The sequence below is a fragment of the Brassica napus genome, chromosome A6, assembly GCF_020379485.1.
Source record: "Brassica napus cultivar Da-Ae chromosome A6, Da-Ae, whole genome shotgun sequence".
Taxonomy (NCBI): Eukaryota; Viridiplantae; Streptophyta; class Magnoliopsida; order Brassicales; family Brassicaceae; genus Brassica; species Brassica napus.
The window spans coordinates 3027506-3041333 of NC_063439.1; the positions used below are offsets into that span (position 1 = coordinate 3027506).

Sequence of the window (13828 nt, forward strand, 5' to 3'; positions counted from 1 at the left end):
TAAAATATTGGAATCACTTGAAATATCTGCCATATATATTCGTTGTAGAATAAACCACACTTGAAGCAGTAGAAGGGATCGGTAAAACATATCGTTCACCATGCATGTCTATTGGTTGTAACAACATTTGTAATATTATATTATAGCTATGTGAATATTATATAACATGATGGTTCTTTTTTTTGTGTGCAAAGGCTACATGATGGTTACTATGAAAGTTTTCAGAGTTAGTAGAAGAGTAGGCTACGTAAATAAGAGAGACTTTGAAGAAGTGTAAGATCGTATGTATAAGCTCGAATAATATAAAGGCAGACATACCTAAGTGGTTGAAATGAAATTAATTGTGCCTACTTGCAGGTATTTTATTCGTAAAAGAAGCTGTTCCGTTGTGACATTCATCTAAAACTTAATTGTCAATTATTTCTCAAGTGATGAATTTATATTTATTGCACCAATTCAATTTATTACTTCTGGTTGTGGTAGACTCCATTACACCAATATATACTGGTCGAAGACTTGGTATCCATGTTTCAAAATTTAATGCTAGTTGTAGTATTATTAATGAAACTCCTGCACTGGAGCTTTTGAACGAATTAGTGAAAAACATGCGAAGTTTTTTTATGAGTAGTTTTAACAATAAAAACTCAATTCGATGCTGCGTGTATTAATATCACCATTGCTCCTCAGTTTATTCTTATGTTAAGTCAATTGCTTATCATGCCATTGTTGCTGCTAACAACAGATATTTAGAATATCTCAAGCATATATTCAGGCCAAGAAATCGTATCGTCTACTTTGCAAAATGGGTATTCTTAATATTTTCACATATTGGAGAATTATATAATTAAGCTAGTGACTGTCAAGTGCCAAAGCTTCATTTAGATTGTATGAATGGTTAATGAGTTCATTATATGTGGTAAGTTAGTGTCAAGCTTGTATATAATCCAGAAGATTGAAGATATACGTGTATTCACCAATTCCTTAGAGCATCCGCACACAGTTTTTGAAAAAAAAAAATATTAAAATAAACAAAAGCAATGAACCTGTCTCTTGGGAGTTCACTGCACTGAACCCGGATCATCACTGTAGTGCGGGCCCCACGACACGTGGCGGCCCGCGATTGATCCGATTAATTAATTTTAAAAAAAAAAAAAAAAAATCAAACAAAGAAAAATAATAATAAAAAAATACTTTGTGAACCCCTTCCATGGGGTTCACTAATGCTGATGCTCTTAGTTTAAAACCAATTCAAAAGTGAGTTCATGGTGTTACGTACATACCAAGACATACGTTTTTCATATCATCACCTACTTCTTCGTTATTCATGACAAAGTAGACATAGACTGCTTGTATATTAATACTAGTAATAACTATTAATCGTTTTACACGAAATTTGTGATATGAACACACCACGTAAGTAATAATGCCTTACCTGGTCGCAACCGCAAATAAAATATGTTCAGAGGCTCATGTATTTCGAGTCATGTAACACATGCATAAAGTAAAGCGCACAGAAGGGCGGAAAAGCCAAGCATTTCCAATATCAACGAGTGATAAACCAACTAGCACAAACAGTTCTTATTTTGTACAAAACATTTACTTTAGTGTTTTGTCGTGGTACCGTCATTGTATTATAACCATCCAATTTAAAGGCGTCTTCTAATATTACTTGTTGTTAACAAAAAGAAGAAGAAAAAAACGTGTTAACTTTAATTTTATATTCGCCAAACCACTCTAATATAGAAACGAACTTACATCTAAGCTAAGAAAAGAATTTACTTTACTTGGTATCTTTTTAAAATCAAACAAAAATTAAAATAAGTAAAAGTTGGGTTCTTAGAATAATATACAAATGTACAAAAGGGTGTCATGATCACTCTCTTTCAAGAAAGTTAACACAAATAATTTTTTGTAATTAGATTCGTTTTCTTCTATTGGTCAGTCGAGTCACATAGAAAAGTGATTTCCATTGCTTTACATGTGCCTATGTCCAAAAAACTTTTCATTTCTTATAAAACCTTTACTGATCTTCTTGTTTCTTCCACTTCATCTTCTCTCTTTCTTCGTCTTAAAATCATTTTACTTTTGGATCAAGTCCTTCTTAACCTTCACACGACCACCAAACTTCTTCTGTCTTTGGTGTTTGCAGTTTTTAGCCTCGTGGCTGTATCAACAGCAAAAAATGGAAGGGGAAGAAGACACCGTGCCAAAGAAGAAAATGGCGAAACAGCTGACCGGAAAACGCGAAGACACGCTGCTCCATTCAGCTGTGAGACGTGGAAACAAGGACGAAGTAGTTGAGATTCTTACAAAAACCAGAGAGCCTCAGTTGAATGAGCTGTTGGGGAAACAGAACCAATCAGGTGAGACCGCACTCTACGTTGCAGCAGAGTATGGTGATGTTGAGATTGTTAAAGAGATGATCAAACGCTATGATCTTTCTCTTGTTGAGATCAAAGCAAGAAACGGGTTCGATGCCTTCCACATTGCTGCCAAGCAAGGAGATCTCGGTAACGTGTAACACACACAAACACTTTTAAAACTCACCACTAAAACAGGTCTTAAGGATTATTAACATTTTGTGGACTTTTTACAGATGTGTTGAAGGTTTTAGCAGAGGCTCACTCGGAGCTAGCCATGACGGTGGATTTGTTGAACACAACGGCACTGCACACAGCTGCAACGCAAGGACACACGGAGGTTGTAAACTTTCTACTGGAACTTGGAAGCAGCCTAGCGGGAATCGCCAAGAGCAACGGTAAGACCGCACTCCACTCTGCGTCAAGGAACGGGCACGTGAAGGTCGTCAAGGCTCTATTAGCATCAGAGCCAGCGATTGCAATCAGGATGGACAAGAAAGGCCAAACAGCGCTTCACATGGCAGCTAAAGGAACAAACGTCGAGGTCATAGAGGAGCTCATCAAAGCGGATAGATCCTCTATAAACATAGCAGACACAAAGGGAAACACGGCGTTGCACATCGCAGCTAGAAAAGGAAGATCACAGATCGTTAAGCTGCTGCTAGACAACAACATAACGGACACAAAAGCTGTTAACAGAACGGGAGAAACGGCGCTCGACACAGCGGAGAAGGTTGGGAACCCAGAGGTGGCTCTTATATTACAGAAGCACGGCGTCCCCAGCGCCAAGACCATTAAGCCCTCAGGGGCTAACCCTGCTAGGGAGCTGAAACAGACAGTAAGCGATATCAAGCATGAGGTTCATAATCAACTTGAGCACACGCGCCAGACGAGAAGACGCGTTCAAGGAATCGCAAAACAGCTCAACAAAATGCACACGGAAGGTCTCAACAACGCGATCAACTCAACCACTGTTGTGGCCGTGCTGATAGCTACGGTTGCCTTTGCAGCTATCTTCACTGTCCCGGGGCAGTACGTAGAAGACATAACTAATCTTCCAGATGGGCATTCACTAGGAGAAGCCAACATTGCATCAACGACCCCGTTCATAATCTTCTTCATCTTTGACTCCATCGCACTCTTCATCTCATTAGCAGTTGTGGTGGTTCAGACGTCGGTGGTGGTGATAGAGAGCAAGGCCAAGAAGCAGATGATGGCTGTGATAAACAAACTCATGTGGCTCGCCTGCGTTCTTATCTCTGTTGCCTTTTTGGCTCTGTCGTTTGTTGTCGTTGGTGAAGAAGAGAAGTGGCTAGCTATTTGGGTGACTGCTATTGGTGCGACTATCATGATCACTACGTTAGGGACCATGTGCTACTGGATTATACAGCACAAGATTGAAGCCGCCAATGCGAGAAACATAAGAAGATCCTCCATCAACAACAGTAAATCTGGTTCTTGGGGGATTCCTCAGCTTACGGATACAGATGTTCTCCAAAACGAGTGTAAGAAAATGTATGCAATCTGACTTAATGTACACGGCAAGAACTTGATATACCATGAGAGTTACCTGAGAGATGCTTTGAACATAAGAGAATAACTTTAATGCAACACACATTCTGATAGAGAAGAGATGTCTATTGATTTAATATATAAGCTTGAAGAAGTTTCAGCTACATATGCTGGAAACTGGTTACTACTGTTCTATTGATTTCCTAAACAAATGGATACTTTGGTAGGAAAATTACATGATAAATACTGAATAACGGATAGTTTACACTCAATGTTGAGATAGGGACGGTCTCTTTTCCAGCATCTCGTAGTAAAGAACAGAATTTTCCTGCAAAACGAGATGATTTGTGTGTTCTTCGGAGGCCAAAATGAAAAGAAAATTACAAACAGAACTTGGATGTAACTCACCTTTTGAACGATCTCAAATGAGATTGGATCAAAACAGTGATATGATCCTCTTTCATAAGCATTTGTTTTCACGAGAGGTTCTCCGATTCTAATGAACCACAACTTGTGTTCTTTGTGGTAGAACCAACCTCTGTGGTAACTGCAAAACGAAAAAAGAGTTATGATGCAGCTTGTACTTATAGTCTGAGTTCAACCAATATAAGTCAATTATGATGGAAAGCGCATACAGTTCATTTGTTGCGTATAACTGCGCTTCATCTTTCGGCATGCTGCACGAGAATATCGTTAAGGTTTTTTGAACAAATGAAAGCATCAACAGGTAAAACAATTCCAAAGATACATACCTATAGAATACATAAAACAATGTTTCTAACAACAACTTCGCAAAGAGCCTTTGCTGCAACCACCAAATAAAATAATAATTAAACAGATGGACAAGTGAATGATGGGTAGTTATGAGAGAGTAGAGTGGCTTACATGTAGAGGCGGAGAGTTTTTAGCGTAGTAACACTGGGGAACACTGAACTCAGGATCATCTTTAGAAGGTTCATTAGACCAAGGCGAGGCGAAAGTCTTATGAAGATTTTCTGTTGAGTTCAAATTTAACCCAAGCGACGTCAGATCAATCCCAAGTGCCAAAGAAGTCAAGTCAGGGTCGCTCATTTTTATCACACTAAGCAAACCGAGCAAGCTAAAACGATCAGGATTTGACTGTGTCACTTGCATTGGTTTTAATAATCCCACGTCTCTGAAAGGTTGGCCAATAGCTGACATCTGATGCAAGCGATACTGGGAGGCGTTCTGATGGTGCTGATATTGCTGGAGGGGCTGGTCATAACCCATCCCAGTGATGGAATTTGCAGAGTTCATAGATCTTAATCCTATACCAGGAGGTCCACCAGTCTGAAGCCAATGAAATATACTTTAGAACCTCAAACGATCTCAGAGTGCTTTCAAAAGTATTGACCATACCACACCTGAGAGTGGTAAGACGGATGCGAGGATGAGAAGATGTCAGACACATTTAAGGAGACTCCACTACTACTCACAGCTTGAGCATGTTGTTGTTGAGGACGATGTGACGTATACGCTCCACCTAAGGTAAACCCACCAGACCTTCCCATCTGCTAGTAGCCACACATTAGAGGATAACGTAAACATTGTGAGGAAAACCTTTAATGGAAGGAAATCAAAACTAATGACATTTATTGACAAAGCTAAGACTCACAGATAACTGTTGAGATTGCATCATTAAAATAGAATTCTCATGGAGTTGTTCTTTATGATGCAAATCCATTGGATAATCAGCATTGCTACCTGAATAAAACCAATCCATCTTGTCAAAGACTACATAATAAACGAAAGTCTCTTTATAAAAAAAAAAAGAATTAACTGCATGCACACCATGAAAATTTAATGCAAGGACATTATGAGGATTCAAGACGGTAGCATCACAATGGATCATGAAGACGATTAATAATTCAGCAGGGATATGACCACAAATTCACTCTCTAGTTATGATACCAGTGGGGAAGGTGGAATCATTCCTTTTGGGGTCAAAGTCTCAAACTCCGTAATGCACAAAAAGGAAAGATGCAGACAAAAAGGGGGACCTTTGTATCCAGGCAATGCAGGAAAATCTTCATTTTGAATACTGAACTCTTGGTTTTGCTGCACTATGGGGCTGAGTCCAAGGCCTTGTTGCAATCGAGCTCCTAAGAATTTTTTAAAAGGGTCGTGTTTTATATTTATTCAAACAGATAGGAGAAAGAGAAGAGAATCAAAGGGTTAGTTATTACTTATTACTTACCCAATTGTCCTTGAGCAGAAGTGGAACGGCTTATGAGCTGAGGAAAATCATTATTTATATCGAATGGAGAAACGTCGTTGGAGGAGTTCATCTCATTCAGAAAGCTCATAGAGCTTAGACTGTTCATTGCTTGAACATGATTTTGGGAAGGTCCCCCAGCTGCAGGGTAGGAACTTCCAAGCATAGAAAAAGCCTGCGGAGATCCTGAAGAGAAAAGAGAAGACATCCCAAATGCACATATCGTTTAATATAAAGAAACAACAGAAAAGGATACAAATCATGAGGTACCTTGTGGAAGGATCCCACTCATCATTGGGTTTTGTCCAATACTTCCAGATCCGTTGTTTGCTGCCAAATTTAGCCGAGAACCAAGACTCGGGACAGATAATCCTCCACCAGAGCTCAAAGTCCTGCCCATTGAGCCTCCACCAACCATATTCCCCATAGAGCTCGGTATCCGAGAGCCGGCATTTCCCAAAACTGGAGAAACTCCCAATCCTGACACAGTAAACCAATTACTAATAGTAGGAGTGTTATTACAGAACTAAGTGTTTCCAACAGTATTCATACCTCCTCCTCTATTAGTAAGTCCTGAGTGTCCATTAGAACTACCATAAGATATCTGGAAATGAAAATCCAAAAGCAGACTTTTAAATCAAATCCAAAAACGAAGGACCGTTTCTATCTAGTTACAAAGATAACAGCACCTGAGAAAGCCCAACCGGAGGATTGCTGGATGCAAATCTTCCATTTTGTTGTTGGACTCCAGCAGAAGAACCATTAAAGCTTCCATGAATACTATGAAGGCCCTGAACAGAACCTATACAAAGAAAACAAAGCTGAGAAGGAACTCTTGGAGATAACTAACACCAGGAAACATCTAAACCCACCAGCATGATGAAAAACCGGAGAAGCTGCCCCAGATAGACCGGAGAAAGAAGAAGCAAACGCTCTCCCTGAACCGTCCGACAAACTCGAAGCAGATCCGTTTACTGATGACTGAAGAATTAAACACTAGTCAGAGGAATGACAAAGAGTATTCTACTCGAGAAGCTAGTGATACCGAAGACAAGAGGCAGTAGTAAAGTACATTAAGTAAGCTTGACATTTGCAGATGTTATGTGATCAGCAGCTCCACATACAAACCAAAACCAAGCAAGATCCCTTCAGTGAACTCAACACTGATAGAGATTGACCTGAAACGTAAGCAGATGGATCAAAGAACTCAACTTTAGACCTGAAACGTAAGCAGGTGGATCAAAGAACTCAACTTTAGAAACACACATAACTATAAAGAGTACAAATTGAATGCATCTGACGTCACATATTTCAACTCTAATCAAAACCCTTTTATGCAATGAGACGAAACTCTATAGAACATTCTTAAAATGCCAGCAACCAGATTAAGGATTCTATTTTTTTTTTTCAAACAAAAACCGTAGAAAGCACTAAGATTTGTGATATGCAGCCACACGAAACAGGACCTGCTCAATAGTGAAGATGAAGGGAAGTACCTTCACTCCCAGAAACTCAGGAAGGATCGGAAAAGTGGAGAAGATATCGGAAAATAAAATTCTTTTTTTTTTTCCCGTCGTCGATTTTGTCTATTTTATCACGGACAAGCCAGGCGAAAAATCCAAAATGACGTTTTTGTCCCTATATAGATGGTTATTTAATTTTAGGACTTATTGGTAAATAAACATGTTCTTTTTTTTTTGAACACAAACTTACTTTCATTCATAATCAAACTTTTTCACTACAATAACAAGAGGGAATTATACATCCTCTTTGGCCATAAACATAACATACACCACATAAATAGTCTAAGAAAGATAAGTCTTCAACCGAAGATGACAGCGAATTCGAGACGAAGCTTGAATGCGTCGAGTGAGCCTTCACGACAAAGTCGGACAACTGGAAAATAGTCACAGAATGTGACGTTGAGGTCCAGACCTCATCTACGAGAACTACCGAAGTAGTCTCGGTTGCATCTTCAGATCCCGTGGAGATCGCTACGCAAGATGACAAACCGATGAGGGAACTGAAGCAAACACTCGGCAACGACAATGAAACCGAGGAGGAGGAACGAAGGATAACCAATCCCGGTGAACCCACCGGTAAAACTTTCCCAAAGGATAAATATGATCGTGTAATACGAGAAGGATAGATCCTGTTGAAATCACAGGAACTCAAACTGACCCCACCACTAGCTAATCTTAATCGTTGGATAACTCTTTCTTCTACATATCTGGGTCTTTTCCAATATCTTGGGCTGACAGGTTCAAAAACACACATGGGCCAGGCCCAAACATAATCAATTGATACCTCAGGAGACGCTGTCATTCTGGCACGGAATACGAAGGATACGAAGTCGCCGGCAAAGCTCCGACGGAGAGGAAATGAAGCACGGTCGATGATTAACGGAGGTGAGGAGAGCATCACTTTTCGGTATGAAGGAAGTGAAATGATACCGAAGTAACTCGGAACTGAACTGGTGATGCTTCGAGATCTGCCGTCAGTCTGATGAAGAGGAGCACCGCGCAGTGGTTTGTGGGACTCAAGCCTCCCCGGAGACGAGGAGGTTGTTCTCGTCAGTTGAAATCGCGGCTCCGTATAGCATTTAAAGGCTTGGACTTGACAGCAAACAGAGAGAGGTACGACGGGGTTTGAACCCGAAGACCAGAGCTCAGCGGCGGTGAGAGAACCCTCTCGACTCATCGCTAAGAGAAGGACCTGTCGGAAGGAAAGGACCACCGAAAGAAGCGTAACGAAGAGTCCTCTTCTCCGTCGTACCATTTGTCGGGATCGCCTTCCTCCAAACATCCAAGTGACACGAGTGAATAACCAAAAAACAGAGCAGGAAATCAGGAACACGATGGTGAAGGAGAAGAGCAGCGTCGTCGTTAAGGCCCAGCGCCGGCGAGAAACGCCGTTGCCGGCGCCGAGGGGCATAGATCTCGTTTGTGCCTCGAGCCCCGTGTCTGAGAGAGTCTAGGGTTTTTTTTTAAATAAACATGTTCTAGTCTCTTTTTTTTGTCATTGAAATAACTTCCAAAAGTTTGATCTCCAAAGCTCAATGCTCAGAGGAAAACAAAGAGAAGACAAGCAAAGATAAAAGACATACATCACCAATAGGTGCTTAAACGAAGAAAACCCTACAAAGGGGAAATAGTTTTTAAAGATATAAATGGTTTCATATTCCATTAGGTGAAGCCGTTGCAGGCTCATCTCGAGTATGTAGATGCAGAGGAGACGGCATCAGCACAAATGATATCAGTAAGCCGAACTTAGACCTCCACGAGCTACATAGGATTGAACCGGTTCATCCTTAATGATACTAACAGCGATCTCAGTAGCTACTCTAGTTGCAGCCACGTACACTCAATAGTATTGGACAGTCCCAAAAACCAATGCGGATTGTTCAGGACATCCCACATAACCATTTACCATGAAGGTATAGACGGACGCAATAGATTAGAAACTAAACAGGTCCACGCACACCATTAGGGGCTATGGTAAAGATAAATTTCCAAAGAAAATAACCACACAGCTGCAGAACATATCTTGAAATTGAAAGGAACACCAAATAGATAAATGCATTGTTGTGTCTCTAGTGAGAAGAAAACACTGTGATCTTCGGCTCCGGCATAAGTCCAACCAAGAACCTGACCGTTGAACTTCCAATCCATAATACAACCAGACCCCGTTACAATACACATACACCAAAAAGAATCATTGAAAAGGAGGTTGAGTTCACACCAACCACAACTAATACCACTGAACTCCTCAAACTGCTATCACCACCACCACTGCTTCTTTATATGAAGTGCAACTCCAATACAGAAAATACAAGTTGGAAGTGAAGAAGAGCCATCATAACCTTTAAGACCGCTTCAGAAACACACTATAGAACAACCTGGCATAACTGATGATGAGATATGTAAAAAAAAAACAGAAAACTAAGCAACAAAAAAGAGAAAAATGATGAGAAAGCTAAAAGAGAAAAGAAATCTCCCCCGGCATAAGCGACAAGCGCAACCGGGGGAAGAAACGAGGATCAGATCAGAGGGGTTTAGGTGTGACGGCTAGAGAAAATTAGGGTTTTTGATAATTTGAAGCTTGTGGGTTTCATGTTCTAGTCTCTTGTTGCTTTTTTTGTAAATTTAAATCTAATATAGCATTAGTTTTTTTTTAAATTTAAAATATGAAGTTATATTTGGCGCTACTGAAAACAAAATAATTTTAAATATAACGAAGAAACAATTTATATTCACTTTTTTTATCAAGAAGTGATAGATGTTGTCTTTTGTGTGCAATAGATTATTCTCATGAAAATGTAATTCGGGATATTATAAATTTAGTGTACATATATATATGTGTGTGTGTTTGTTATTCCTAACATATGCATAAGAAAGTTGCCCAAAAAAAAAAGATATGCATAAGAAAAAATAATTCAATCATTTCGAATTGCCATTACATAAATATTTTTGAATGTAGCCATTAAATCAAGTTATCTAAAAAACAAAATCACAGAAAAAAAAAAGTTCCACCGGAAGTGATGACAGCGATCATGACGTTCTTTTTAGACAATATCCTCTGTTTTGGAAGTCTGGTTTTCCGATGATCCATTTGTTTTCTCTGTACGTAATATGTCGTAAATACAAAAAATAATGTATTAGTAATTCATCAAATAAGTAAGTAATCTATATAGAATGTGAATCATAAGTTACCTGTAAACGTTCTCCCTGAACCGTTTGAATAAACTCGAGGTCAATCCGTTTACTGATGATTAAGAATATCATTCGAGTTAAAACACTAGTCAGAGGAATGATAAAAGAGTATTATACTCTAGAAGATAATGAGGCAGTAATACATTAAGAAGATGAAGGGGAGTGCCTAACTGAAGAGGCTCAAGAAGGATCAGAAAGGTGGAGGAGATATCCGAAAATAATTTTTTTCCCCGATTTTGTCTATTTTATTCCGGACCAGCGTTAGAAAAACAGTTTAAAATGATGTCTTCGTCCCTATATAGCTGATTATTTAATTTTAGGGTTGTTAGTAAATAAGTAAGTTCTTAATAGTCTTGTCGCTTTGTAAAATTTAAATTTGAAGTTATATTGGCGCTAACAAAATATTTTAAAAAATAATCAGAAACAATTGTTATTCACTCTTTTTGTCAAGAAATGATAGAGGTTTTGTCTTGTATGTGCAATAAAAAATTAAATGTAATTCGGAATATTAAAAATTTAATATATATATATATATATAATTTAGTTGGATGCTCTTGAAAATTTATATGTACATATTTAAGTTGATACTCTTTAGATCAATTTCACTATCAAACTTACTATATTTTATTTTTTGTAAATCAGTATTGTTGAGTTTAAAAACTCATACGTTTAAAACCAAGATTCATGAAGTTGATATGCATAAGAAAAAAAGAAGAGTAAAAAATAATTCAATCATTTGCAAATGCCATTACACATGAATATTTTTTAACATAGTGATCGTGTTATCTAACAAAAAGTTCAAAGAAAAAAAATATGTAGTTCCACCGAAGATGATAGCGATCATGAAGTTCGTTTAGACAATAATATCCTCTGTTTTGGAAGTCTGATTTTCGGATGATGCATTTGTTTTCTCTGTATCATTTCGTCAATACAGAAAATATTGTATTAGCAAGTCATCAAATAAGTAAGTAATCTATATAGAATGTGAATTATAAATTACCTTGTCCAAGACTTTGAGCCTTTTTTGTTTTGTGCTTCACATAGAAAAAGTATATAACACAGATGATGATAATAGTAACCACAATTGCTGCGATTATGATTCCAACCACGGCTGAAACATCCAGTGATCCTACTTTACTCTTATGTTTTCTCTTCTTTGAACCTGCAGTTTAATTTGTATAGTTAGTGTACTAAACAAAACCTTAAGAATATTCAATAGAATAAAAATTAAATGAACCAAATTTGAATACCACTACTCTTGGAAGCTTTCACAGCCACTTTTGAGCCAGCGAATAGAACTTGAAGACTTCTAGCTTTCACTAGACCTTCAACATCAAGCATCGATGATCCTTGCTGACTCGTGGTCATAGAATATGATTCAACATCGTCTTGTCTATTCAGAGAGAAACAATATATATATGTTAATTGTTGTACGTAATCATATGAGACAGGTGAAAGATAGGTCTTCTTCTTACTTAAACAGGACATCTCTTGTGGGATGAGAATAACAGGACGCTAGAGAGAGGGAAGCGAGTACGAGGAGCACGGTAATAAGAAGATTGTAAGCCATTAGAGTTGTGTTTTGCCAATGTGGAAAATATACGAAGAGATATGGAAGAAGACTTTGGTTATATATAGTCATTTCTCTATGAGCATATTTGGCGTCTGGTCAGTTATTTTATTAATCAACTTGTAATTATTTATACTCAGATAGTGTAGATGTGCGTTGTGGACCGAGCGGTAGGCTGTCTATTGTTTCCTTTTATAATAGCTTTAGGCTGTCTGCGTTTGACTAGATCATAATAAAGATTAGGGAAAATTTATATTTTTAACTCATGAAGTAGACAAATAGCCATTACATATGATTTACAATCAACATCCATCATTGGTAATCATTGCTGTATCCATAACATATGATTCATCATCATATCTTCTAAACAAAGAGAAAGCAAAACAAATGTTTGCAAGTAGTTGGCGACATATGAAACAAGTGAAAGTAGCATTTTGAAGTCTTACTCGAAGTTACAGAGAAAACGAGTACGAGGAGGACGCTGAAAAGAAAACTGGAAGCCATCAAAGTCGTAGCCTAATATAAGTTCTCAATTTGCGACGTTTTGGCGTCTGGTCGTTTATTTTTATTTTCTTGATGGTAAGCTCAGACGTGATGGTAAGCAGTCGTTTATTTTTATTTTCTTGATTTATGGCTTAGGCTGTATTCGTTTGACTAAAAACACGGTCGGTTATGGATAAAACCAAATGAAAAATTGGCATTAAACCCAAAAAAAATTGAAGAAAATTATATAGACATAAGTTAACAAAAAATTATAGACCTTTAAATTTGTAAAAAATATAATTTAGTTAAAATTTTTATTAAATCGCTTATGGTTTTCTAAATGTCATGGTCGCCCCCGACTAAAAAACTACTCTAATATTAGAATTGGATAATTGAGAAGGGGAACTATATTGTAATTTCATAAGCCTAGTAGTATATTATTAACAGTGTAAGTCGTCTATGATAAACATATTAGTTTTGCATTTAACCGAATTGTGTCCGAAATTTGATTTTTTACTGGACGACTTATACATAAGTCAACCAAAAAAATAATACTTTATTATAAATAAACGTCTTTCATGTAAGTTATTTCAGATTAGATTTGCAACAGTTCCCAAGCAGAAGACGGAGTAAAAAGAAAAGAATATATGATTATTTTAAACTAGTTTATAGCTTGAAAAAAATCACTTTGTTAATTTATCTTGGGGTCGTTTGTTACTTCATTTGATTAAACATGGACATGGGGTTTTCAACGCAAAACTCGAAACTGAAAGATGTATGTTTCTGCATCATCAAGGATTTACAATGCTCTGCTTTTTTTACTTGTGTAATCTAAATAGCAGATCAATTTGGTTACTGTTTTTGGAACAGCTTAATAGGTGACCTTATTTGGGTTAAACTCATAACATAGCAACGCTTATTTTACTTAGAACTGCGCATCAAATTCCCCTTGAGC

General features: G+C 37.8%; 2 protein-coding genes, 1 long non-coding RNA gene and 1 other non-coding gene across 6 annotated transcripts; 2 read left to right on the plus strand and 2 right to left on the minus strand.

Annotated features, from left to right (window-relative positions):
* Positions 1-1882: 1882 nt before the first annotated feature.
* On the plus strand, positions 1883-3985 carry LOC106346383 (ankyrin repeat-containing protein At5g02620-like). Its single transcript, XM_013785693.3, has 2 exons — positions 1883-2510; positions 2597-3985. Exons 1-2 carry the CDS (start codon positions 1979-1981, stop codon positions 3886-3888), a joined length of 1824 nt encoding a protein of 607 aa, XP_013641147.2. The 5' UTR covers positions 1883-1978; the 3' UTR covers positions 3889-3985.
* Positions 3981-7717, minus strand: LOC106346388 (probable NOT transcription complex subunit VIP2). Of its 3 annotated transcripts, none has more exons than XM_013785694.3 (15): positions 7605-7717; positions 7181-7286; positions 6981-7089; positions 6798-6910; positions 6661-6712; positions 6379-6588; positions 6091-6294; positions 5894-5995; positions 5509-5597; positions 5258-5404; positions 4758-5183; positions 4625-4677; positions 4508-4549; positions 4281-4419; positions 3981-4200 (listed from the first exon to the last, which is right to left on the minus strand). In XM_013785694.3, exons 2-15 carry the CDS (start codon positions 7196-7198, stop codon positions 4141-4143), a joined length of 1764 nt encoding a protein of 587 aa, XP_013641148.2. In that variant the 5' UTR covers positions 7199-7286; positions 7605-7717; the 3' UTR covers positions 3981-4140. The 3 variants fall into 3 exon arrangements, with proteins under 3 accessions (XP_013641148.2, XP_048637991.1, XP_048637990.1); XM_048782034.1 differs by having other exon boundaries at positions 5258-5407; XM_048782033.1 differs by having other exon boundaries at positions 4508-4677; positions 5258-5407.
* Positions 6981-7061, plus strand: LOC125576009. Its single transcript, XR_007314546.1, has one exon. It is a non-coding gene; the product is annotated as a small nucleolar RNA snoR35 (small nucleolar RNA).
* Positions 7718-9190: 1473 nt separating the features above from the next.
* Positions 9191-12951, minus strand: LOC106351210. Its single transcript, XR_007340153.1, has 5 exons — positions 12296-12951; positions 12071-12213; positions 11821-11982; positions 10821-11732; positions 9191-10728 (listed from the first exon to the last, which is right to left on the minus strand). It is a non-coding gene; the product is annotated as an uncharacterized LOC106351210 (long non-coding RNA).
* Positions 12952-13828: the final 877 nt, after the last annotated feature.